At 52.3% G+C, this 25,044-nt stretch overlaps 3 protein-coding genes across 13 annotated transcripts in view; 1 reads left to right on the top strand and 2 right to left on the bottom strand.

Moving 5' to 3' along the window:
• The first annotated feature begins 273 nt into the window (after positions 1-273).
• Positions 274-1,999, top strand: SMIM22 (small integral membrane protein 22). Of its 3 annotated transcripts, none has more exons than XM_047713243.1 (4): positions 274-388; positions 566-724; positions 813-913; positions 1,061-1,999. In XM_047713243.1, exons 2-4 carry the CDS (start codon positions 592-594, stop codon positions 1,100-1,102), a joined length of 276 nt encoding a protein of 91 aa, XP_047569199.1. In that variant the 5' UTR covers positions 274-388; positions 566-591; the 3' UTR covers positions 1,103-1,999. The 3 variants fall into 3 exon arrangements, with proteins under 3 accessions (XP_047569199.1, XP_047569201.1, XP_047569200.1); XM_047713245.1 differs by having other exon boundaries at positions 275-388; positions 813-898; XM_047713244.1 differs by having other exon boundaries at positions 294-384.
• On the bottom strand, positions 1,518-7,775 carry ROGDI (rogdi atypical leucine zipper). 3 transcript variants are annotated; one of them, XM_047713240.1, is made up of 11 exons: positions 7,622-7,774; positions 7,464-7,535; positions 6,586-6,674; positions 6,288-6,342; positions 5,508-5,588; positions 4,596-4,691; positions 3,281-3,379; positions 2,819-2,932; positions 2,685-2,734; positions 2,450-2,576; positions 1,518-2,135 (listed from the first exon to the last, which is right to left on the bottom strand). In XM_047713240.1, exons 1-11 carry the CDS (start codon positions 7,664-7,666, stop codon positions 2,094-2,096), a joined length of 870 nt encoding a protein of 289 aa, XP_047569196.1. In that variant the 5' UTR covers positions 7,667-7,774; the 3' UTR covers positions 1,518-2,093. The 3 variants fall into 3 exon arrangements, with proteins under 3 accessions (XP_047569196.1, XP_047569197.1, XP_047569198.1); XM_047713241.1 differs by lacking the exon at positions 5,508-5,588 and having other exon boundaries at positions 7,622-7,775; XM_047713242.1 differs by lacking the exon at positions 3,281-3,379 and having other exon boundaries at positions 7,622-7,775.
• A 431-nt stretch (positions 7,776-8,206) lies between these two features.
• Positions 8,207-25,044, bottom strand: part of GLYR1 (glyoxylate reductase 1 homolog) — a 34,976-nt gene continuing 18,138 nt past the window's right edge. For 3 of the 7 annotated variants that reach the window (XM_047713235.1, XM_047713231.1, XM_047713237.1), the window contains 10 exons: positions 24,523-24,579; positions 23,526-23,576; positions 23,360-23,433; positions 20,921-21,020; positions 16,486-16,596; positions 15,750-15,851; positions 14,957-15,119; positions 14,459-14,638; positions 14,009-14,133; positions 8,207-10,409 (listed from right to left, as the gene is read on the bottom strand). In XM_047713235.1, the coding sequence (XP_047569191.1) occupies positions 10,335-10,409; positions 14,009-14,133; positions 14,459-14,638; positions 14,957-15,119; positions 15,750-15,851; positions 16,486-16,596; positions 20,921-21,020; positions 23,360-23,433; positions 23,526-23,576; positions 24,523-24,579 (1,038 nt within the window). In that variant the 3' untranslated portion in view covers positions 8,207-10,334. The remainder of the gene's footprint in view (positions 10,410-14,008; positions 14,134-14,458; positions 14,639-14,956; positions 15,120-15,749; positions 15,852-16,485; positions 16,597-20,920; positions 21,021-23,359; positions 23,434-23,525; positions 23,577-24,522; positions 24,580-25,044) is intronic. The other 4 variants (XM_047713236.1, XM_047713233.1, XM_047713234.1 and 1 more) reach the window with 3 other exon arrangements.

Consider the following 25,044-nt stretch of genomic DNA (forward strand, 5'->3'; position numbering starts at 1 on the left):
TGCCACCTGCCCAGGAAAGGGATGTGGGAATGGAAACCACGTTTCCCTCCCTCCGTCTTTACTCATGAAGTCCACAGCGGCCCAGGGCGCACTGTGTTCCAGGCTGCTTGTCTGGTCTACTGAGAAAACATGAAAAATCCCGGAAGGAAGAGGGTTTCGGGGCCGGTGGCTCCCTCCGTGGGTCCTGCAGCACCTGCTGCTGTGGGGAGGCCGTGAGCACAGCTGCTAGGGCACAGGCCCCGCCCTCTGGAGTCTGGCCGCCCCCTGGGAAGGGTGGGACCGGTTGTCAAGGTGCCAGGGCCTCAGGAGGCACCTAGGATCCGGAAGCAGGAAATAGTTGGTGTTCTCAGGACCTGGGACCTGCCTGGCTGGGGGAGCTCCGAGGCTGGTGGGGGTCTTGTGGGGGGGGCTGCCGGGGCAGGGGGTAGTGGGAAGGGACAGGGCAGGGGTGGAGGGGTGGTGTGGGACAGAGCAGGCACAGGGCAGGGGCTGGACTGCGGGAGGCCTGGATGCCGCCCAGTCCCAGACAACAGGGTTCTGAGGCAGCCCTTGGGGGCTGGGGCAGGTGGCACCCAGAGGCCTCGAGTGGAGATGGACTCGGCAGAAGACCTGGAGAAAGAGCTGGAGACCACAGCCCAGGAAGTGCTGGGGAAACTCAGGAGCGGTGAGCTGTTCCAGTCTAACTGGGACACTGCTGCCTTCATCATCTTCCTCACCTTCCTCGGTGAGTGCGGCCCTGGCCTCTGGTACCCCTTGGCCTCCTGTCCTAGGCCTGGCCGAGGGCCGTATCTGGACACCCGTTCCGCCCCCAGGCACCGTGTTGCTCCTGCTGCTGCTGGTCTGTCTCCACTGCTGCTGCCACAGCTGCTGCAGCCGCCGGGCCTCCAGACCCCGGAAGGTGAGCCCCGAGCAGGTGAGGCCCGCCGGGCAGGTGAGGCCCGCCAGCGGAGGCAGCAGCCTGGAACTGCACTGGGGAGAGGCGGGTGCTGGGGCTCCTGTGGAGAGGGGCCGGCCGGGCACACACAAGGGAAGCCCGGCCAGCCCCGTGCCTCTCTTGCAGGAACACCGCAGGGGAGTGGATAACTTGGCCCTGGAACCTTAACGCAGCAAGCCCCCCAGCCCCCCTGCCCGTGTGTCCTGCTGGCACAGTGCCGATGCCTTGGTTGTCCGGAGTGTGTGTTCTGAGCTTCCCTTCAAGGGGTGGGCAGTGTGGGCACTCGCTGCTTTCTCCGGATGCCCACCTGCTCCCCCACGGCTTTCAGCGGGCTGGACTGTCGCTCCAGGTCCCACAGCAACTGCTGACAGCAGGGGAAGCTGGGCTCCAACTCAGTGGCCCGAACCGTGAGGCCGAAACCTTGTCCCCATCCCACTCAGTCCCTTGGCAGCCTGGAGGACCCCCTCAAAGGTGGGACAGGAGGCCAGGGGCTCCGTCGTTGGGTACTCCACCCAGGTGCTGATGATCAGGGATCCCCAGCTTGGTCCTCACTCAGACAGACAAACAGACAAGACGCTCCAGGTAAAGTCAGATGATCTTTATTTCCTGGAGGCCTTGTCAGGGATGCGGAGCAAACACATTCAAGGACACCACAGCGAGGCGGTGGATGGTTCTGTCTGCCCTCCTGACTCCCAGCTTAGGGCCCTTGCCCACTCCTCACCCTCCAACAGAGGGGAGAGTACGGCTGCCCGTCACCATCCTGGGGCAGGTCAGAAGGCAGAAAGAGGAGGGAGGAGGAGAGCCCTGGGCCTGGCGCCACCCCAAGTCCAAAGGTTCCCGCTGTGAAGGGAGGGCAGGGTTTGGAATGTGGGCTACCTCTGGGCTCTACCTTCCTGACCACCCCCAGTAAAAGAAAAAGCAAGCCAGCATCCCTGTCTCTCCATGCTTCCAGTGCTCATTTCCACATCCCTGTCTCTCCGTGCTTCCAGTGCTCATTTCCATCTGTGCAAATGTGATAGGCAGGATGGGTCAAAGAGAGAAATAAATAATAGCCCATGCCGCCTGGTTCTGGCTCTGGCTCTGGCCAACGTTCCTGGGGGGGGATGGGTGAGGGGGACAGGGGCCATTCCCCTGGGGGTCAGGCTCTTGGGTGCTCTGCTCAGAAAGGCCTGTAGCTCCAGTAGCTGGAGAACACGGAGATCTAGGGAGGGAGAGAGGTGGGGGGACATGGTGAGTGGAGGTGTTAGGGGGCTTGGCCCCTACTGTAGCCTGTGACCCAGATTCAAGGTCTTTCGGGGGCAATGTGTCAGGGAGAGGGTATTGCTGCTCAGCCACACCGTGGCCCATCTGCTCGTGTGTGCAGAAGGTACAGAGGACCTGAAGATTTGGGGGTGCTTTGGAGGTGTGACAAGAGCCCCTGGAATCCCTCCAAAATGAAATGACTTAGTAGCCTAGTATCTGCTGGCCCCATCTGTCTGAGAGGCCCGCCCCGCCCCCACCGTCCCCACAGCCCACCTTATCCTTGAGCTGCTGGCAGAGCTGCAGGGACACAGTGAAGAAGACCAGGGCGTCGTTGAGCCAGGGGATCACACACTCCACCTTATGCACGTGGCTCACCTCCAGGCGCTGGGAGCCCCACTCACTGTGGGGAGAAGGAGGGTCTCTGGGGGTGGCCTGATTGGCCTGGCCTCCCGGCCCCCAAGGTGTGGAAGGTTGGGGCGGGCAGGGAGCTGCAGGGCACCGTACTTACAACATGGCCCCGGGGCTGTGGAGCACGGCGCCTCCCGCGGGGCGGAAGTTCTAAGCAGAAGAGCATCAGACCCAGTCAGGCCCGAGAGGCTGCAAGGCACTTGGGGGTGGGGAGGCAAGTGGGGTCCCCCTCACCTTGGTGGAATTGGGCTGCAGGGCGTGCAGCTGGTACACGGTGAGGCAGAGCTTATTGAGGTTGATGTAGACATTGACGAGCAGATCGGAGGGCAGCGCTGGGGCAAACATCCGCTGGGGACAGGGACCAGGCAAGCAGGTGGCATGAGGGCCAGGCAGGCACAGCTTCCCCAGGACCGCCTGGGGGACCCCATGCCCCAGCCCATGGACTGGGGCTTCCAAACTCTTCCCAGGTGCCCCAGGGAGCTTCCTGCACCAGGCTTGGGAACCACTAACCCAGACCCGGGGTATTTGGGGGATGCAAGACGGAGGCCCAGAAAACTGCACAGACCTAGACCTTCGACTGACAACAGTTTGGGGTTTCCAGGACCCCGTCACACCCCTGTGTCCCTCCCAGGGGCAAGCTGGGCTCCTTGGTGGGGATTCCTTCTCCCGGAGCAGGGGCTGGCCTAAGGCACTGACCGTGAGGCCACTGGCAGCGATCTCAGGCAGAGTAAGGGTGGCTGGCGTGGTGAGCCGGTTGCGGGCTCTGGTCAGCTGCAGCATCACAGCGTCCATCAGCTGCGGGGAGGTGGCCGGTCACAGCTGCTGCGGGGGCAGCCACCACCCTCTCACATCAGGGAAGGACCAAGTCATGGTAGTGCCCAGCTCCTGCCTGTGTGGTCCCACTCTCACGGCCTGAACCCCCATAATGTGGGGCTTGTTCAAGGGGCGGATGTTTGGGCTCCAGCTGCGGGTGGGGATGGGACATCTGCACTGCTGACCATCTGTGCAGGAGGTTCTACCGCATGGGGTCCCGGGTGCTGGTCCAATGGGGAATGAAAGACGGAAGCTCCCTGGAGTTACTCCCAGGGGCATGAGGTCTTTGTGGATGGGGGTGCAGGCAGTGAAGGAGCTTAGAGGAAGGGGCCTTAATCCAGGCTGGGTGTAAGAAGCCAGGGGAGGCTTCCTGGAGGAGGTGATAGGATGGGTAAGTTGAGGTCTTAAGGTGGGCACCAGTCCCGTTTTCAAAAGTAAAGCTCCAAAGTGGTAAGGTCACATAGCTAGTCAATGGTGGAACCATCTGGAACTCATCCTTTTCCTTTGACAAGGACCAAAGCTCTGGCCAGAACTCCTCAGAGCCCCAATTTCCACTGCTTCCAGATATTGTCATGGGAATGGGACTGGGGGTGACCTGGCTTCTAGGAAAGGGAAATTTTGGGTGGAGGCCTGGGGGCCGCACCGCCTACACCCAGGGTGGTCACAGTTCTGGGAGGGACCTCAGTCCATCTAGTTGTAAGTTTTCCTAAAGGACCCAGAGGTCCAAAGAGGGTAAGTGAATCACCCAAGTCAGGGACAGAGCTAAAGCATGAATCTGAGGCGTGTCAGTGCAGCCCACCCGTCCACACCGTGTGAATTCACTTTGCGAATTAGAAGGGTTTCTCTCCGTCTAGGAGGGATACTACTTCCTGAGCATTCGCCACGGGCTGCTTCGCCTGCATCATCACAACTGCCAGTCATGACACCACGGCACCCTTTTGTAGGTGAGGCTGTTGACGCACAGAGTGGCTAAGAGAGTGACCTGGGGCTGCACAGCTCAGTGGAGCCTGGGATCAGAGTCCAGGTCTGCCTGGAGCCCAGGCTGTGAGTCGTTTGAGTGACTGCATGGACACGTCTATCAAGAGGTGATGGAGCGACCACTGGCTGCACCTGAGGCTGCTGGGGGCCGAGCTCTCCAGCGGCCTGGTCAGGACCAGGAGTAGGGATCCTGCTTCTCCTGCTCCTGCAGGCAGCTCACCTTGAGGACCTCTGCTCCTGTCCTGAACTGGTAGCTTTCATCCCGGTTGGCGAGGAGGTAAATGGCCTGGCTTACATGGTTCCTGGCATCCTGGATCTGAAAAAAAAAAAAAGCCCACTGCAAGGTCAGTGGGCTGGGCCTCAGGAGGAAGAGATGCCAACTTCAGAGTAGCCACAGTGTCCAGGGCCCCCGATGACAGGGCCTCACTCTGAGGGACTGTCCTCCTGGGAGGGCTGGGGTGGGTCTCGGCTGCTTGACCCCTCTCCACCAGCTATCCCCTCTGTGCCCACTGAAAGCCAGGCCCTGCCTGGGTGTTGGGCATATGGCACAGACTGGCAGGCCTGCCATCATATAGCTCACCTTCTAAAGGAGGACAGATAATAGCAGAGCGAAGGCACAAGAGGACAACACACTGAGTGACTTGCATAAGGACAAAAGGGTGACTCTGCAGGTGGGGGGAGGAGGAGCCTCTTTAGATGGACGTCAACGGAGGCCCCAGGGAAGTGCCTCTTGAGCATCACCCAGTGAAGAATAAAGCAGTGAGAGGGCTCCAGGCAGAGCGATGAGCATGGGCAAAGGCCCTGAGGTGGAGGGGCAGGGTCCAATCACAGAGGAGTGTGGACTTTGTCCCCAGGAGTCATTGGAAGCTCCTGGAGGCTCTGTGAAGAGTAGTTCCCTGTGTTTCCCACTGGGGCCCAGAGGCCTACAGACAGAGCAGGTTCCCACCTCCCTCCAGGCTAGACTCTGGAGTCCCAGGCACTGCCTGCCCCAGCTTTGCTGCTAGGAAACAACTTCCCAGGCTTGCCGCAGCCTTAAATCCCCCACGGCTACCCCAGGAGGCCTCAGTGCCGCTCAGGCCTGCCCCTGCCTGCCCTTGTGGCTTGAGCCCTGGCAGGAAAAGGGCCTGATTACCTGTTGCAGCTTCCACTGCTTGTCCTCTCGGAAGGCAAAGTGCAGCAGCTGGTTGTTCCGGGGAATCTTCAGGTTCACGTCCTGACGGGCAAGAGTGTATAAGCAGGAGGACCCCTCTCCTGCTTATGGCCACTCTGAGCCCTTGAGCAGGGGGCAGACACGGCATGAGTGTGGTATCTCAGGCCCCAGCCAATCTACAGGGTAGAAAGTCTCCCATCCTCCCCGGCATTTGGGGTGTGAACAGGGAGGTCAGGAAACAGGAACTCAAGCCCAAAAGGAACCACAAAGAAATGAAAGGGAACAGAGACAGAAAGGGGAAGGTGGCCTTAGCTGGGAGGAGGTGGTGTGACTGTGGGCAGAAAGGGAGTATGGGTACAGGCCAATGGACTGAACACCCACTACTGGAGGAGAGGAACCTTCCCCCACATCTTGGTGCCTGGCACAGGCGGAGCTCAGATGTTGGCTGATTCCACTTTGAACTGGGGCCAGCCTAATCCCTCCAATGCCCACGCTTCACTGGGCCCAGACTCAGGGCCAGGCCGTGTGCAAAGCATCCCCCTTCCTGCACCTCTCATTGAAGCCACACACCAATTCCAGAGGAGGTTTAGTGGGGTGGGTTGTTATTTTACAAATGAAGAAACTGAGGCCCAGAGAAGTCAAGGATCCTACCCAGGGTCACAAAACCAACGGGTAAAGGCAAAGCTCAGCAAGAGGCCCCCACACTCTTCCCCACTGGATCCTCCAGCAGCAGGGAAAGGGAAGAGGGGCTGGGGGACTCACCGCCTGGCTCAGCGCATCCCCTTGCAGAGTCAGCACGCCCTTCACCTGGTCTGTGCTGCAACATGTGGGGGTCAGAGCAGTGCCTGCGGCTGCCCTTTCCCACCACCTCGCCCTCCTAGCAGGCTGCCCCTGCTGTCACAGGATGGCCCAGGCTGCCCCACAGCACACCCTCTGCATGTTGGGGCTGAAATCAGTCTGCATGGCAGGGCCTTGGCAGTACAGCCTCCCCTAGAGAGTATCCCAGGTGTCCCCCTCACAACCAGTCCGTCCCTCCTGTTTCTGCTCAGCCCTGGCTCACCTACAGCTGCCGAGGATGAAGTTCTCTTGCTTGGCAGGCCCCTCGGTGCCTGCACCAGAGCACGGCAGAGTGAAGCGGAGCGAGGCCTCCTGGAGAGGCAGAGGAGAGTGGAGTAAAGTTGATGCAATCCAGCTCACCTCTCCTTCCAGAAGCCCCATTCCTGGGTTGGCTAGGGGAGGGACAAAGTAGGCTAGTTTTCCAACCTCCAGGGCACCTTCCCATTTCTCTGGCCCTTCCCCCACCACCTGAGTTTCAGGTCCTACCAGACTGGATAGCTGTTCCTTTCACATTCCCTGGATGCCTACCGACTGCCCAACTCAGGGGATATAGAACAGAGATGACCTCCAGGCTGGGTTAAGATGCTTGAGTGTGGGGGAGCAGAGTCAGGGAATGACGGTACTCATGGTAACTCGAAATTCTGGCGATAGCAGGCAATGCGTGGACATTTTTGTGAGTTGACTTGTCTTCACAACAGCGCTGTGACGCCAGTACTGCAATCTCGTTCTTGCGAAAAGGAGGCCCCATGAGGTTGAGTAAGGTGTTGGAGACCTTGAGATCACAGCTTCAAAGGAAGCCTTCCTTGACCACAAGCCTGACCGCCTAGACTCCCCTTAGCCGGGGGGTGGGGTGGGGGGGGTGGGGGTGGGGGTGGGGGGGGTGGGGGTGGGGGTGGGCTCATTCCAGGCCCACCCACTACGCTCACACGGCTGCTTGTGATTAAGTGGGCAATCACATAATGATGCCTCCACCGGACGCCAAGTCCACTGGGGCAGGGCCTGGTCTGCACAACGCGCGTCGCGTCCACAGCAGGCGCTCGGGAGGCAGACGCGGCGCCCCGGGAAGGAGCCGCAGCCGGGCCGGCCCGCCAGAAGCCTTACCTTGAGGATGTCCTGCAGCTGCCTGAGCACGGCGTGGACCTCGTCGTGCAGCAGCCAGCGGAACTCCTCCTCCTGCGGAGACAGGCCGGCGGTCAGTCGCCCGGGCCCGCGGGCCCCCGCCCCACCCCACCCCACCCCGCCCCGTCCGCGCGCCTCACCAGCACCGCTCGCTCCGCCGCCGTCGCTGCCATCGCGGTCGCCATCGCCGCCACCCGCCCGCGGTCCGCCCGAGGCTCGGTCCAACCGCCGCCCGTGCGCCCGCGGCGCGCTGGTCCACCCCCGCCGCCGATTGGCTGCGCGCGCGTCCGCCCCGCTCCCCGGCCCCCTCCCCGCCTCCGCCCGGCCGAGCGGGAGCTGCGAATCGAGACTGGCCACTGCGCGAACCCGCCTGCGCCGGCTCTCCCAAGCCGCCGCGGGCACGTACCGCGGGCGCAGCGCGCTTGGGCGCCGCTCCCCCTGGAGCGCGGCGGACGCTAATCTCTTCCCCTCCCGGCAGTGCTAGGACGCCCTGCTCCGCTTGCGCTCACTGATTGGCCAACGGGCGGCTTGTTCTCGCCGCGTCCGGCGATTGGCAGGCAGGGCGGCCTGTTCCTGCTCGGCCGTGCCCTCCGCGCGCTGACATCTCCGGCCGGGGAGAACCGACCAGCTGAGCTGTCCCGGCGCTCCCAACCCTCCTCCCTCCACCGCTGGGCGGGGAGGGTCTGGGTGCAGGTAGTGGCCACTGCTGAGGTAATCAGTCACAGTTGTGTTACCAATAAAGGTTTTATTTTGCTTGCAGTAGCTTTTTGTTAATTGCACAAAATCATGTTTTTGCCATTTAAACATTATCACACAATCCTATTCTGAAAGACAAATGTTCATTAAAAACAAAGCAAAAATAAAAATTCACAACCTTAATTACCTAGATTTGTCATTTAAAGGAGGTTTAAAGGAAAAAAAAAAAGGGTCATGGAAGAGGGGCTTTCTTACAAGCTTTTTCACAAGTGTCACATTTTCTCCTAAAAGGGAAGGATTTCAAAACAAAGGTGAAATAGCTTAAACGAAATACTCATAAAAAGAAACTTTACAGAATTGTCAACAATATTAAGACAACATTGACTAACCAGTTTCATTACAGTATTCTCCCCACCCCCACCCTCCCCGAAGTGTCCGGCTAGGACTAGAACAGGCTTTGTGTTCAGACAGAAAAGAATTCCAAATCCCAGTGAAGTTATGCCAAAAACACGCAGCATCTTCCCTGCCCTCCCCCTATGTCTTCTGAGATCCCTTGCCTGGTTTCTGATCAGCGAAAAAGGGCCAAGGTTGAGGGGGAGGGGTCCACACCCGTGTGGTCTCATTCTGTATATTCACTAGAAATGCTGACCTGCAAAGTGTGACTTTGGAAAATGCAACCCAAGCAGAGGAAGAGAACATTGACATCCTTTAGGTGACTTCTCCTTGTTTTTACGCCACATTCCAAGCCCCTCTGGTCCCCTATCCAAGGAGAAATGTTAGGGTCTTGAGGATGTCTCAGGTCCACCTCTGAGGGTTAGATAGTTCAGATTGGGTCAGACCCAGTTCTCTTCCCTCCCGAGAGACCCTGGGGCCCTGGAAGCATCGAAGACCATGCTTCTGGCTGAAGTGAAGACACTCGTTCCTGTTTCAAGAGCTGAGCCTAAGAAATGGCTGTCATTGGTCAGGCTGGGTCTGGGCCAAAGAAGGGACAGAAAACACTGTCTCCACAGGAAGAAAATGAGGAAGAGAGAATGAAGAGGCGGGCAGGTGGGGAACATGTACAGGAGTAGGGCGGAGTGGGTGAGACTGCTGTGAGGGGACCCAGTCAGAGTGACTCTTGAGAACCAGGTGGGAGTCTGCAGCATAACGGAAAACAGGAAGGAACCCCTCTCCTCCCTCTTCACTCCTCCCTGGTGGCCCTCAGGATCCCCTTCCCAAGGGCTGGAATGCAAATCCAAATACTAAGAGAGCCTGGTGAGGAGTAAGCTCCCCCTACACCAAAGCAAGGAAGTCTGATCCCAGCCCAGGGCTCTGCAGTGACGGTGACTTCTGGGACAGGAGCTCAAGAGCGGCGAGGAGAGCAGGCTTCCATGAGGCTCACCTAATGTGCTGGCGATCTGCTGCTCTCCCCAGGGAGCCAGAGCCCTGCGTCTGCTCAACTTCGCCAATCTCTTTTCAGTTCACAAAGGCATTTATGGAGAGTTGGTTGCACACTGGTAGCTTAAACATGACAATCCTCATCAGCTGGTCACCTGAGGTTGGAGGGCCCATGAAGACCCTGTTTGGAGTCGGTGTGGCTCATCTTGCCCCAGAGCCTCTTTTTCACACGCAGGATCCGGTAGGGGGATGTGGACGTAACCACAGCCTCTTTGCTCTGAGGGAAGGAAGCGGTGGAAAGGCTTCCAGTTCTTTCTGCTGATTCTAGTTCCTTGAATGGAAAGGGTCTGAGATAAGACAAGCTCAGAAGGAAAAAAAAAAAAAAAAAGCCAGGCAGCACTTTCTGGGCAGGTTCTATCCTGGGGCGAGAGCCAGTGTGTGGTATGTAGGGGTTGTGTGTATTGTGTATTTCTCTGTATGTGTGTGTGTGTGTGTGTGTGTGTGTGTGTGTGTGTGTATGAACACACAGCCACCTAGTCCGGGGCCAGTGCCCAGCTCAAGAGCTTTCCCAAAGGCCAATCCTGCTGACACCCCTCCCCTCCCCAGGACCTCCAGGGGAGGAGTGACGCTGTGTGCTGTGCTGATGGCAAGTCTCAAAGTCTGTATAAAAGGAGATGGAGACAGGTGGACTGGTCCAGAGTTAAGTCCCAGGACCCCAACCCCATGTGAGGAGGAGGGGTCAGAGGGAAGACTGGGGAGCAGGGGTGGGGTATCGAGGGCTTAGTGTATATAGGCTCGGTACACGGCAGACATGTCGTTGTCAGACTGGTCCAGTGCCTTGGCTCTTTTGTACACCTGGAAAAAAAGGAGATGGGCTCAGTCTCTGGCCACAGAGCTGACTTAAAGACATAATCTGCTTTGTGGAGGTAGTTCTAGATGCGGTCAGGCAGGCAGGCTCTGGAGTCCAGGCTGTCTGGGTGCAACTCCTGGCCACCCTCCACTGATCTTGAGCGAAGTGCCTCAGTTTCTCTCTGTCTTCGTTACTACTCCTTGATGTCATGGAGAAGATAACAAGGTTATCATGAGGACTAAATGAAGCGAGGGAGGTAAAGTGCTCAGAGCATCGTTAGTAATTATAGTCATGTCTCTTCCTGCCTTTAGGGTCTCCCTGTGTTATTCTCTGGTCTGCTATCCTTGCCCTTCCCTCTGCATGGGATGCCTTTCCCTAGGCAAAGCTGGCTCCTTCCCAGTCAGCTCCAAGGCCTTCCCTGACCAGTCTATATAGCATATACAGCAGCGGCTGTACCACTTTATCCTGTCACCTTATCTTACTATTTTATTCGTACTTCTGACCTTCAGAGAATTCTTGTTTAAATACCTGTCTGCTTATCTTGTGCCTCCTTCCATTAAAACGTTAAGCTCCACAAGGAAGGGAACGGGCGGCCCCTCACCATGTCCCCAGAACCTAGAACAGTGCTTGGCGGCTGACAGCCACTCCAGAACCACTAGGTGAGTACTACGAACGAGCGTGAAGAGAATTAAAAAGCCATTCAAGCAGGGCAGTGTGGCGTCCAGGCACACTGAGGAAATGCAGTTGGCCACAAGGTTCCTCCCACATAGCTGCATCTTTGTCTTTTTTTTAAAACATAGTCCAGTTGAAGCCACGATAATTGAGTGTCCATTATAGCTCAGGTATAGCTGTTAGCTCAAAATGAAGGCTAAATAAAGACTGTTTCAGAGAAAAGAAAACGAATCGTTGCCAGCAGACCTGCATTACAGGGAATGCTGAAGCAAGTTCTTCCAGTTGAAAGGGAACAATACCAGAGAGAAATTCAAATCTTCAGAAAAGAATGGAGAGCACTGGAAATGGTAAATTAGAGAAATATAAAATTATTTTTTCTTTTAATTAAAAAAAATACATACGACCACTTAAAACATTCCAACATTGTCTGGTAGGTTTAGAACAAAGGCAGATGTAACACACAGGACATCTATTCCCCAAAGCAGGGGTTCTCTTGGGGCGCCTGGGTGCCTGAGTTAGTGGCTCAGAGCGGCCGACTCTTGATTTCAGCTCAGGTCATGATCACTGGGGTGTGGGATCAGGCCCCCACGTCAGGGTCCACACTCGGTGTCAAGTCTGCTTGTCCCTTTCCCTTTGCCCCTCCCAACTCATGCACGTGTGTGTGCCTGCTCCCACTCTCTCGCAAAATGAATAAATAAAACCTTAAAAAAATAATAAAGCAGGGCTTCTCAACCTGGGGTTATTTTGCCCCATGGGACACATGGTAGTGCCTACAGACCTCTTCCCAACTAAGAGGGCACCACAGGCTTCTAGTGCTTAGAGGACAGGGATGCTGCTGAATATCCTGAAACGCACAGGGCCGCTCCCACAACCAAACGGCGACAGTGCCCAGGTGAAGAAACCTTGCCTTAGAGGAGGAGGGAGGGCAGGTGAGGGAAATGGATCTACGTTTTATGTGAACAGGTATAATATTAACTCTAAGTGGGCCATGAAGTTAAGGGTGTTGCGCATCCTTGCACACTGCAATCTCTAGGCCAAAGATAAAAGAGAAACAAGGCATTTTTAAAGAGCCAACAGAGAAAATGGAATTCTAAAAAACAGTCATATAATCCAAAAGGCGATAAAAAAGGAGGGATAGACAAAAGTCAGAAAGGACAAAGAGCAATCAAATGGTAGCTCTAAATCCAACCACACATCAACAGACTTTAAGAAAAGACTACATGTGAATGTACGGGTGAACCTTAAGATCCTGAACGCTGGGCTCCAATTAGAAACCTAAATTCACACCCTCCAGAAAACACTACGCTCCCCTGAGAAATTAACCAAAATGTCTGTTTTCAAGCCAACGAGTCCTGTAGAGCCACGGCAGAGGCAGGTCAGAAATCCCGGAGCACACTGCCAACACAAGCCACACGCAGATCCCTTCCGAAGTAACTTCAGTTAAAGACAATCGACGGAAAAAATTCTATAAAATACACAGAGAAGTCCACTGCTAAGAGAGAATCCAAGGCAAAACAAACAAGAGGAACCTGAAACTGTACTGAAACCTAAAAAGGTGAAGTGAGTTCCCTGAAATGCTCAGGCAGACAAGGAAGGGACAGGAGACCGATTACACATTATGAAAGGCCATGTCTGCAAAAAGCACAACTGTGTTTCTTTACTTCTTCACTGGAACAAGCCACTTGAGACTTCTATTTAACTTGAATCGAATGTGTATCCTCTTAAAGTTCCTAGAAGATACAGCCTCTAAAATAAATCAATTTATGTGTTTTGTGTTTTATACAAAATACGGTTTTGATTGTAACTCTACAGTAATGAAACACTGCTCAGCTTTTTTAAGGCGTCCCTTCTGTCAGGCTGAGGAAGACGACCTTCTCAACAACTGTTTCTGGGGCCCCTTGCTGGCTCAGGTGGTACAGCACCCAACTCCTGATCTCAGGGTCATGAGTTCGAGCCCCACATCAGGTATACAGATTACTTAAACTTATTTAAACAAATAAATAACCCCCTCCCCAACCCAACTGTTTTCAGGAAGTGCATATGTAGGTGCTGCGTTGTCACTCAAACAAATGTTAATAACCAAACCACTCCAGTCAACAGGCAGATACTGTCAGAATGCATACACATGCAGGCCCCACCGACAGGCTCTACACTGAGGATACCATTTAAATATAAAGACACAAGTTCAAAGTCAATGAATGAAAAAAAGATAAACCATGTACACAGCAGCAGCTATGGTAAAGCCAGGCAATAGGCCTCAAGACAAAGGTCAGGAGGGACATTCCATAATAATTAAAGGCCAAATTCATCAGGAAGACACGACCATCACAAATGGCTAAAAACCCAAACACAATAGTTACAAAGATAACAGAATTAAAGGGAAAAACAGACAATGCTACAATCACAGCTGGAGATTTTAATATCTCTCTTTCAGCAACCAAAAGAACCAGAGAAAAAGGCCAATAAAGATGATCTGAAAAACCACTAACTAACCTCGACCTAACTGATTATCGGCAGAACACAGCACCTGACAAGTAGAGAACAGTCTTCCTAAGTGCACATGGTACGCCCACCAAGACAGACCATCTGCTGGGCCGCAAAACAAGTCTCAATAAATTTAGAGTTAAAAATCACACAGGATCTGTTTTTTAACCACAATAGAGATACATCAGTAATCAATAACTATTAGATTCGCAGGACAACGCCAATTATCTGACTGATGCACTTTTAAGGAATCTGCAGGTCAATGAAATCACAAGGGTTACAAGTAAGCAGGGCTCAGAAGGGAATGTATGCTTTTAAACGCTCCTGTCTAGAATCAATGACCTGAGCTTCCATTCAAGAGGTGAGACACAAAGAGACACAAAGCAAAGAGAGGGGAGGAAGCCTAAAAGCAAAGGGAAGGCTGTCAGATCCGGCCTCTTGCAGTTACCTCATTGGCTGCAGCTGCCATAGGAGTAGGATGGTTGACGGCATCCCCCAGGGCAATGGCTAAACGGAGATCCTTCTGAATGTACTTCAGGTAGAAATCGGGCTTAAAGTTCCCTTGCAGGATATCTGAGGAGGGAAAGCCACATAACAGAAGAATTAAATGGACCCAAATTAAGAAACTATCTGCTGGACCACCAGGGCTCAACATCTAGCATTTCTTCCCTCTTGGACAATGAAGAAACCAGTCCCCAGCCAGTACCCCCAAATCCCATCTGCCATGTCTCTGGATCCCTCTGACAGAGGGCATGGAGGGCATGGACTGACCAGAGAGGGTGCCTCTTTCACACCGGTCAGCCCCTAAAGAAGAGAATGCTCTGTGACAGCAACCTGACTCGGTTTCTCAGCTCCAATCACAACTAAAATGCAGGAAGAGAGGCCAAAGGCAACTCACTTTGGCACTTCTGGTCCAGGAAGATGCTGGCCAACTGTCCCTGATTGAGGATGTCCAAGAGTGTCTGCTGGGACTGGCCTGTCACTTGGGCCAGGGTTAACCCCTCAGCGATGGTGGCCATGAAGCTTCCCTGTACCATGTTCACAATCAGCATCATCTTGGCAGCATTGCCAACCTCACCTGGCCAGGGTAGAGAATCACGGTTACTTTCCAAGAATTCCGAGGGAAGGGACTTTCTGCCCACCCTCATCCCTGCTCGGACCCACCTCTACACCCAGGGGAGGCCCCATTCACCTGCCCCTGACAGAACTGGCTCTGACCCTTCGGGCTCTTCCTCCTTCCAGGCACTGACTGTGCAAGTCAAAGGAAACCTTCCCACGGGGGCCCCAGGCAGAGAGGCCGTGCGGGATTGACGCAGTCATCAGTGCAGTCTAGAGGGGATGTGGCCCACCCAGCCTCCGGGCCTGCAGTGGCCCGACAGGTGGGCAGGCGTGTTACCTAGAAAGAAGGAGGTCTTTCCCATTGCCTGGAAGCAGCTGCTGCAGTCCTCATACAAGCCCCTGTCTCCGGCTGCTAAGATCACCAACATCCCATCATTAGACAGCTGCTGATTCCCTGAGACTGGGGCTTCCAGAAAGCGGCCCCCCCTGGACACAATCACCTAGAAAGGAAAGTCAAAGCTTCTGAAGGCCTTGCCTCTCACCGGTATTTCAAGTGGAAACACCTGGCCCTCCACACTGAGCCCCCAAACAGGTGTCTGAATTTCATGCAGACACAGAGAAGAGGGGTCTCCCCAGAGACGCCCACTGACTCCGAATTTCCTGCAATGACCAAGCGTGACCATGCCGATGGCTTGGCTGAGCACACCTCCTCCAGACACTGCCCTTCCCTGCTTCAGCCCCTCTCAGAACACACAGGGGCCAGAAGTCACCGCCCTCTCACTCGGCCCAGGAGCTTAGGCGGGGAGAATACTGTTGGGGACAACTGTAGACGACCGCTTAAACCAAAAAGGCCCTGCCGGAAGCCTGCACTGCTTCCCATTGTGGGGCTGGCGGCTACACGACCTAATGCCCATCCCAGCAGCACCTCTCCTCTCACGGCTGTTCGGATTAGCTGTGGCTTGGAAAGCAGAAAGTGAAGACAGGCTAGTTCCAAGGCTACAAGCCTCTCCTTCTCTCCTGGCTTGGTTTCTAGAGTAACCAAGTTGCTCACTCAGGCATAATCAATCAGCCTGAGTCTTGGGCTCCAACTGCCAAGGACGCTGGAAGGCCAGCATGAACGAGGCCGCTACCTGGGCCAGCTCGGTGACTGTGTCAGCATCCACTGTTGACATGTCCACGTAGCACTTCCCGGGGCGGATCCCCTGCAGCACACCACTGGGGCCCAGCACCAGCTGTGGGGACACAAGGGAAAAGCAATAGCCCAGGCTCCCAGCCAGATGCCCAGGAGCCCCTCAGACCTAAAGTCAGAATCTTGTTACTTTTTTGGCTCACTTCCTAATTAGGAGGTATTAAGGCTGCAAGGGGGCAGCAAGTAAATAAGCCTGAGGGAGAAAAATACCTCTACTTTATTCCCATTTATCTTCAAAACAATACATGCATGTTCCTTCTCACTAAAAATCTCCCATTTAAATAATAACCTCAGTATTTTTTGGGGCTTCTTTGGAGTTACTTGGATTAAACTAGTTACCAATTTAACAAGATGATTACTGTACTTGAACTTATAAAACATGCAGATACAGTCACAGCTAAACATAGGATCTTGCCAGGTACACAAAATAAGACTACATGAGGACAGCCGGCATAGATCGCAGAGACCCTAGTTATTTTCTTTCTTTGTTCTGAATTAAAGGATGTCTGTATTGAATTTATGCAGGTAACTTTCACGATGGGGGATGGCCCCAGATGGGAAATACAACCCTCCCACATGCTACAGACACTCACTCATGGGCAGGGGAGAAGGCAGGGAGGCCAGCCAGCTTTCCTAGCCACCACCTGAGACACTGAGGGGAGGGAGGGGATCCTTACGTCCTTGGCTGCCTTTGGATCGGACACGCAGGCAAAGGTGATGTCACAAGTTGAAACGACTTCAGCGGGGGTTCTTCCTAGGCGGGCCCCCTCCTGGATGAACAAATCACACTGCAAAAGTCACAGATCCTAATGTGAGCTGCAGGCAGTGCACAACAAACACACCAGCTAGGCCAGAGACACGCTGCGCAGTCCTCCGAGCTGGCCTCCCAAGGCAGAAGGCTGAGACTAGGAGCCAAGGACACCAGAGGTGGTGGTCTGCCTTTCTAAGAGAAGTGGATGGGGCTCCTTAAGGACTGTCTTGTGTTTGCATACCTGGTGCTTAGAATGATGTTCTACTTCACAGTAAGCATAAAACAAGTGTCTGCTGAAGGTTTCCTGTTTGAAGAACAGGATGCAAACAGCACCTGTTCGCAGCCCTCTGTGGCTATCTTGGCTGTGGCAAAACGTGCGCAGTGTCCCAGGCTATTCACATTGTGCTGGGGAAGCAGGGCTGGGGCTGGGAAGCTGCTGCTCTTACCAAGATGTTTCTGGGAGTCTAAAAGCATGAACTTTTCTTCCTTGAGAATTAAAATTACCCAGAATATCTCATAGCAAAACATCATTAATATTTCAGTGTTATTTCCTTTTCTAAGGCATTTAAAAAGGTAATTAGAATAAAGTGAACCTACTATTTTGTATCCAACTCTCAATACTGTGTGTGATATGTATTTATACATACTGTAGTCTAATAGATGGCTGCAGAATATTCCATTGAGATAGACCTGAGTGTACCTAATAGCTCTCCTGCAGTTAGTTATGTAGCCTGCTTTTAATTATAAATGACTCCAACAAATATCTTCACGCACAATACCTTTCCTGTATGTTTTGAATTTAGGTTTCGGAAATAGAATAGAACAGGCTCCAAACAGCTTTAAAGTTCTTAATAAATGTAGACAAATGGCTTTCCATTGGAGCTGTGAATTTATAAAGATCATCAGCAAGGTCTCAAACCACTATCAGTACAAACTTTAGAAACAACAAACAAGGGGTGCTTGGGTGATTCAGTCATTAAGCATCTGCCTTCGGCTCAGGTCATGATGTTGGGGTTCTGGGATCAGGTCCTGCATTGGGCTCCCTGCTTGCGGGAAGCCTGCTTCTCCCTCTCCCACTCCCCTTGCTCGTGTTCCCTCTTTTGGTGTGTCTCTGTCAAATAAATAAATAAAATCTTTTTAAAAAATTAAAAAAAAAATAAAAACAACAAACAAGCATCCACAAATACACAAAAATTTTGTCCTACTTGATGATTTAACCAGCCCACAACAGCAACTTTTTGATATATTTTGATCACTATTCATTACTGAACCTTCTAAATTTAATACCTTTGTTTGCTGTTTCTTTTGTGAGGTAGTTTTTATTTTGAAGTTATCAATATATTTAATAAAATCAATATATTACCTTTTCTCTATCATCTTTGCTATAAGCACTTTGAGTTGTTGTCCCTCTCAACCTACGTGGAATTTACTTTAGTAGTGGGTATGAAGTGAGATTATTACTTCCTCAACTTTCTAACCGGTTGTTCTGAATATAGCTTACTGACTGGCCTTTCTTCTATCTCACTGATTGCAGCGAGCCGCCTCTATCAGACAAAGTCCTAGCTGTCCAGTCTAGCTGACGGGTGTGTGTCTTTATTACGCTACACATGCATCTTAGCCTTTACTATACAGCTTTACATTTTAAACTTTGCTTAGGAGAAATCGCATTACTCTTTTCTGAAAAAGTGAAAATATGTTTCCCATTTACTATGCCAGGGAATAATTTTTAATCAAGATCCTTTTTTTTTTTTTAAAGATTTTATTTATTTATTTGACAGAGAGAAATCACAAGTAGGCAGAGAGGCAGGCAGAGAGAGAGGAGGAAGCAGGCTCCCTGCTGAGCAGAAAGCCCGATGCGGGGCTCGAACCCAGGACCTGGGATCATGACCTGAGCCGAAGGCAGCGGCTTAACCCACTGAGCCACCCAGGCGCCCCTAATCAAGATCCTTTAAAAAAAAAATTACACAGGGATTGTCGAAGATTTACATGGCTTTTTTTTTTTTCCTTGAGAGAGAGAGTGCGAGAGTGAATGTGAGTGGCAGGGGGTCTGCAGAGGGAGAGGGGAAGAGAGAATCTTGAGCAACCTCCATGCCAAGTGGAGAGCCTGACGTGGGGCTCAATCTCATGACCCTGAGTTCATGACCTGAGCCAAAATGCAGACTCCATGCTGAGCATGGAGCTCAACGTGGGGATCGATCCCAGGACCCTGAGATTACGACCTGAGCTGAAACCAAGAGTCAGATGCTTAACCGAATGCCCGCCCAGGCACCCCTAATCTTTTGCGGCCATCATTTTACAGATGAGGACTGAGGCTTAGGAAGATAACCAATCTTGCTGGGGGAGGGTGAGCAAGACAGCTGTGACTTGGATTTAGGTCTGATTCCAAACCGAGGTTCGTAACTGCTTTGCTCTCCTGCTTTCCCATAAATTAATTTAGACAGAATAGCCATGTTTATATAATATTTAGGTTTTTCAATCCAGACACAGGGTGACCTGAGGCACCTCTATCAAAAGTGAATGTACTTACAAGGGAAACCCTCTGACTTCTGCCTTAGGTACCCAATGCCCAGCAGGGGAAGCCCAAACCTTTTAGCACAGCTTTCAGTGCCCTTTCCCCAACCCTCTTGACTCTCTAACCAGTTCCTTGTTATTCTTGAAAAGGCCTTTGTTTGATTAGAGTGTTTTTTTTTGTTTTGTTTTGTTTTTACCTTGCCAAGACATTTCTGTTCATTCAAACCCATCAGCTCTGACACCTCCTTCAGCAACCAACCTTTCAGGTGCATCTAGCTCCACGAGGGCGCTTGCTCAGTTACTATGTAAACACATACTCAGCCACACCTGCCCCCCAACAGGCTGGTCCTTCCTCGCTCTCTCTTCGTGTGCTCCTGGTCACTACAGGGCTTTAGTTTCTCGGTACTCCGACTACCGTTCTTTACCTTTTCTCGGATAGGAACGTGATGGGAGGAGCCATGGCCCCTCTCCCTTACAAAAGGTGCACATTTGCACCTGGAATTCCATTTCAGGGCATGCACAGACCCTTGAAGTGATGGACCACCACCTTAGGTTAAGAACTTCTAATCCTGTCCTGTCCACTTTGGTGCGTACTTGCCATGGAGGGCTATTTACGTTTAAGTGAAGTAAATTAAAAATTCAATTCTTCCACCACACTAGCCATGATTCAAGTGCTGATGAGCCACAGTGGCTAGTGGCTATCATGCTGGACAGTACAGACATGGACGTTTCCAGCTCTGCAGGATGTTCGACTGTACGGTGCTGTTAATACAATCCCAGTAAGAGAACACAGTGCAGCCATTAAAAAGGAAGAAGCAGATCTATCTCTATGCACTATCAGTGAGCTACTAATACACACACACGCATATATTTTCATGTGCAAAAAAGGATACAAACATCTGACCTGAGCTACCTCAGGTAATGGCAGGAAAGGGAGAATTTTCACTTTATTTTATATCCGAGGGTTTTTAAATGTTTAATTTTTATAATAACATCCAAAGCTTAAAGATTCCTTTTTTTTAAAAAAAGATTTTATTTACTCATTTGAGAGAGAGAGCATGAGCAGGGGAGAGAGGCAGAGGGGAAAGCAGACTCTGGTGACCAGGGAGCCCAAGGTGGGGCTCAATCCCAGGATCCTGGGATCATGACCTGAGCTGCAGGCAGACACTTAACCATCTGAGCCACCCAGGGGCCCCAAAGCTTAAAGATTCTTAACTATAGAGAACAAAGAGCTGATGGAAGGCGGTGGGTAGGGGATGGGCTAAATGGGTGATGGGTATCAAGGAGGACACCTGTGAGGACATATACACATTATGTAACACTGGATGATGTTCCAAGTGACGAATCACTAAATTCTATGCCTGAAACCAATTTCTACCACGCATGTTAATTAACAAGAATTTATTTTATTTTAAGATTTTATTTATTTATTTGACAGAGATCACAAGTAGGCAGAGAAGCAGGCAGAGAGAGAGGGGGAAGCAGGCTCTCTGCTGAGCCAAGAGCCCAATGTGGAGCTCGATCTCAGGACCCTGAGATCATGACCTGAACCGGAGGCAGAGGCTTAACCCACTGAGCCACCCAGGCGCCCCAACTAGCAAGAATTTAAATAAAAATTTGAAACTAAAAACAAACAACAACAACAACAACAAAACACACAAAAAACAAACTTCTTAAGCTCATATACCTACAGCTTTACCTGCCTGAAGTAAGAGCTTGGTTTCTCCCACTTCACCTGTGCAGAACGCTGAGCGGAGACAACAGGAAGATCCCCATCCTTAAGCCACTCCAACTCCAAGGGTCAAGGTGTTATCCCACCCCGCCTGACAAGCACCCCCATGAATACTTACTTTTTCTGCAGTCCGGTTCCAGACAGTCACTGTGTGACCCATCTTTAGCAAGTTGGAGACGATGCCACTTCCCATGAGGCCAAGGCCCAAAAATCCTATCCTGAAAGAGAGAGACACGGACGGGCTCAGGGTGGGGCCCCACGCCCCAGAAAGCTCACTCAGCGGCCCACAGCGCCTCTGCAGAGCCAGCAGCAATGTGTGCACGTTGGGCCTTTTCTCCTCATGCCGTTGTTTCAGAGTGTCCCTCAATCTAGACGGGCTTCTCTAAGTCCTTGCCTGCCACAGAAAGAAGTGTGCCTCATATGGTTTAGGGCAAGTCTTCCAACTTGTTCCCTTACTGCTCTGCTAGAGCGTCTGAGCCCATGATTCCCGCACAGCGAGAAAGCAGGCATTTGCCTTCAACTCTTGCAGCGGCTTCCCGGTCAGCTGCCCTGAACGCCAGGCTTTCGGATGTCATTTTAAAGCACATCAGAATCTGTGACAAGGAACTGAAGCAACGTGATCAGAGCCGGCCAACTCCTCAACTGCAGGGATCGGGATCGCAGTCTTCACCTCCCTCCCCAGCTCGACACCCGACACTACCTTTGTGGTGTTCCTGCTGTTAGCAGAGATGGGCACTGACCCTTTTCAAAGCCTGGAGCCAATCTTCTCCAGAACGTGCATTCTCCCTATGCCTGCCTTCTCCCGAACCTGTCTGGCACTGCTCTGCGCTGGCCCGTCCGCGGCTCCCCACCTGGCCCCTCTAACTGCAGCCCATGCTCGTCCTGGGGGACTGAGCGCCGGCGGCCGGCAAGTTCTGCTTACCTTCACTTCCTGCAGCCTGCTTCCTCCCGCAACGCTGAGTACTTAGGGGCTGTTAGCTACCACTGCTATTTCTATGCGCTCTTACGGATTTTATGCTGCCCGGAGGTCTCTTTCTCGCTCCTGCGCTTCACTCCTTGCATGGGATAGAGCTAACCAATGCCTCTTCCTTCATTCCTTATTACATGGTGCTCTGGTTTCAGTTGGGTTTCTCTCAGCTCCAGACCCTCTCTGCAGCCTGTCCGCCTTCTCCTGAGTTACCCTTTTAGTATTCTTGGTCTCCGGGGCTCACGTTCGCCGCTACCCCTGCAAACTGGCTCTTGTACTGAAACGGTCTCCCCCCATCCCCGGTGCAATATGAACTCCCACGTGCTCTCTGTCCTAGCCTGACTCCAAGGATGGAGAGAGCCCACCACCTTCCTCACCACATGGCACCCTTGCCCACTGAGTCTGCAGCCAAGGCTCAAGTCCAGGAGATCTTCTGTCGCGCACATTTGTCTGGGTAGGGAAGCTTGCCCTATGACTCGACGTCACGGCGGACTAATTCTCTTTTCCTGGCATTCCAGTACGCCTAGTACACCATACAGTTGCTTCGCTTTTTAGTAAGCTTCAACATTCACGTCCAAAAATGGTTTGACTAATGGGGCAACAAAGGTCTTAGGTGAAAGCACTGGATTCTGGCCTCAGCCTCACTTTTTTTTTTCTTTTCTTTTTAAGACTATACAGTCCTCCTTAAGTCAGTAGGTGACACCCATCTCCCCTTTCGTTAGCATAGAACATGCCTTTGCTTTTTCCACTCTCCCCAGGGCTGTTCCCCCAAAATAACCGGTAGAATCAGGGATTTCATCAGCACAAAAAATTACGAATAAAGTAAAAGGTGTACTGTTTTCACTCTGAGAAAGAACTGTACAGGAGATACGCATGGAGAACTCAGACCTGGCACTCAGGAGGGTGCCCCATCTTAGCACTTGTAGACACACGACTGCAAATACCGCCAGAGGAAAGGCAGGGACGTGCGGACCACAGTCCAGGCTCACCCCAGAGAGCTGCTGGCAGGTGTGCGGAAGGACCCAGTGGCAACAGCAGGGAGAGCTGGGGAAGGCGGGATGATGGTGATTCACCTCTCACCAGCCACCCGCCCCCACCACAGCCAGTTTCACGGTCTTCATCACTGTTCTACTAAGCCAGTGGTTCTCAAAATGTGGTCTTTTGACTGGCAGCAGCAGCACACCCTGGAAGGTGTCCAAGATACCAACCCTCCGCATCTACCCTAGAACCACTGACTGAGAAACCCTGGGGGTGGGGTGGGGTAGGGCCAAGCAGTGGACGCTTGACATGTGGCCTTCCAGCTGATTCTGAGTTAGGGGCAAGTCTGAGAACCACCAAACTGAGTGTTCCTCCAGCTCCAAGACTCACCAGTGTGCTATGAAGGCAACCCCACCATGTACTTATAGGACCTTGGTCGCCTGCAGGTCAAATTACTCCCAGGCAGCTCATTAAAAATTACGCCTTTCCCTCTCTCTCTCCGTTCAATCTCAGCAATGGCTGGGATACAACCCTTAAGGAAGCCCCTTGGGGTTATCCCCTATTCCCTAACAGAACTAGAACCACAAGAAGCCTTTTCATCAAAGGTCCTACTTTTTGTCTGTGGGTGTGATGCTGCCATTCACGGCCGTGCTGTCTGCTGCCTGGATGGAGGTGGACCCAGTTTCCTAGGGAAAGGAAGCACAACTCATCAGGTCAGTCTGCCCACGGCAAAGGCCCCAGTGGAAGAGAAAAACAGGGAGGCGTGGAACCTACGTACCTCTTCACATATTTTCAACTTCTTTGTGATTGCCTGGTAACAGACAGCTGGCTAATAAAGGAGGAAAAAAGACCATGTATTAAACTGAACACTTAACTGGTCTTCATTATAATTTCCCTAAGAGATTAGGCCTAAAGTGTGGTGTTAACACTGAAAACCTATTTGCTGTTCAACTTTACTGAACTCCAAAGGACACATCAGAAATGGAATACACACTATCTCACTCAAATATCTAGGCAACTCTGCAAATTTCTTTTGCCGATGATGACATTAAGGATCAGAAAGTCATACACTCATAATTACAAAGGTAGTCAGTGCAACTGGGCTCGCAACCCAGATCTGTCCAACTCCAAAGCCAAAGCCTATCAGGTCCTATATCAAGGTTCAGCCTAACTCACGGCCTTGCAGATACTGAGAAGCCTTGCCTCCGCAAGCTGACGGTTCAGAGAGGCTGCCTGCACAGCAAGCCCGAGACTGCATCCACCAAACAGCACGGGCTACCTCACGAGTGCTGAAGCTCACAGGGTCTGGCTTCTGCCCCAGACTCCAAAGGCAACCACAAATGTCTCAATCACACAGCTGCTGAGTCTTTTTCTTTTTCTTTTATTTTTTTAAGATTTTATTTTTTTTGACAGAGAGAGACAGAGCGAGAGGAAACACAAGCAAGGGGAGTGCGAGAAGGAGAAGCAGGCTCCCCGAGGAGCAAGGAGCCCCATGTAGGACTCTATCCCAGGACCCTGGGATCATCACCCGAGCCAAAGGCAGACGCACCCACAGCTGCTGAGTCTTAAATGCTTCTTTGGGGAGGGGTTTACTTTCAAACTTAACAACACCTGATTCACAAGTGGGCCTCCATGTGACTTCTTATTTTGCTGCTCCGCGCAGCGGTAGAAGCAGAGCCTCACTTTACAGACCAGTGGGGTGAGGTCCATGGAGCCACCTTCTCCCCTCAGGCCAGCCCCTGACCAAGGATCAAGAATGTCAAAGACCAACTCACCTTCTCAGTTTGGCTGAGCAGGAAATGATGGAAATGAGGGTCTGCATCTTTCACAGGCTGAAACCAGAAAATGATTGAATAAAACAATTTAACTTCCACCAGAGGTCACCTTGCCTGCTGCCTGGTAACTGACTCTCCTCTGGCTAAAACACCCCTGGCAGCCAGTCTCGACTCTGCCTGGAAGCGCTTTCCCGTTGTTGGTCTAAGCCTTTTATGATTGATCCCTGCTCTACCTACAGGGAAACTGGCTACAAGTGGAAGAGAAGACAGAATTCTGTCAGGTTGGCCTAAAAATTATTCCAGTAACAGTGTAGGAAAATAGTTAAGAGGAATACTGGTATTTTTTTAAGATTTTATTCATTTATTTGAGAGAGAGTGAGTGAGAGAGAACATGAGAGGGAGAAGGTCAGAGGGAGAAGCAGACTCCCCATGGAGCTGGAAGCCTGATGTGGGACTCGATACCGGGACTCCAGATCATGACCTGAGCGGAAGGCAGACGCTTAACCAACTGAGCCACCCAGG

The sequence above is a fragment of the Lutra lutra genome, chromosome 18 (genome assembly GCF_902655055.1).
Source record: "Lutra lutra chromosome 18, mLutLut1.2, whole genome shotgun sequence".
Lineage (NCBI taxonomy): Eukaryota > Metazoa > Chordata > Mammalia > Carnivora > Mustelidae > Lutra > Lutra lutra.

Bases quoted from the DNA above. Each gene is read 5' to 3' on its own strand.
- ROGDI (XM_047713240.1), bottom strand. From the start codon at position 7,666: ATGGCGACCGCGATGGCAGCGACGGCGGCGGAGCGAGCGGTGCTG. The intron at 3,380-4,595 runs GTGAGCTGCCTG...ACCTCCCCGCAG, and splicing joins CAGGAGCAGAGGTCCTCAAG to CTGATGGACGCTGTGATGCT. The intron at 2,735-2,818 runs GTGAGGGGGACC...TCTTCTGCTTAG, and splicing joins TGCAGCCCAATTCCACCAAG to AACTTCCGCCCCGCGGGAGG.
- SMIM22 (XM_047713243.1), top strand. From the start codon at position 592: ATGGACTCGGCAGAAGACCTGGAGAAAGAGCTGGAGACCACAGCCCAG. The intron at 725-812 runs GTGAGTGCGGCC...TTCCGCCCCCAG, and splicing joins CATCTTCCTCACCTTCCTCG to GCACCGTGTTGCTCCTGCTG. The intron at 914-1,060 runs GTGAGGCCCGCC...CCTCTCTTGCAG, and splicing joins GGAAGGTGAGCCCCGAGCAG to GAACACCGCAGGGGAGTGGA.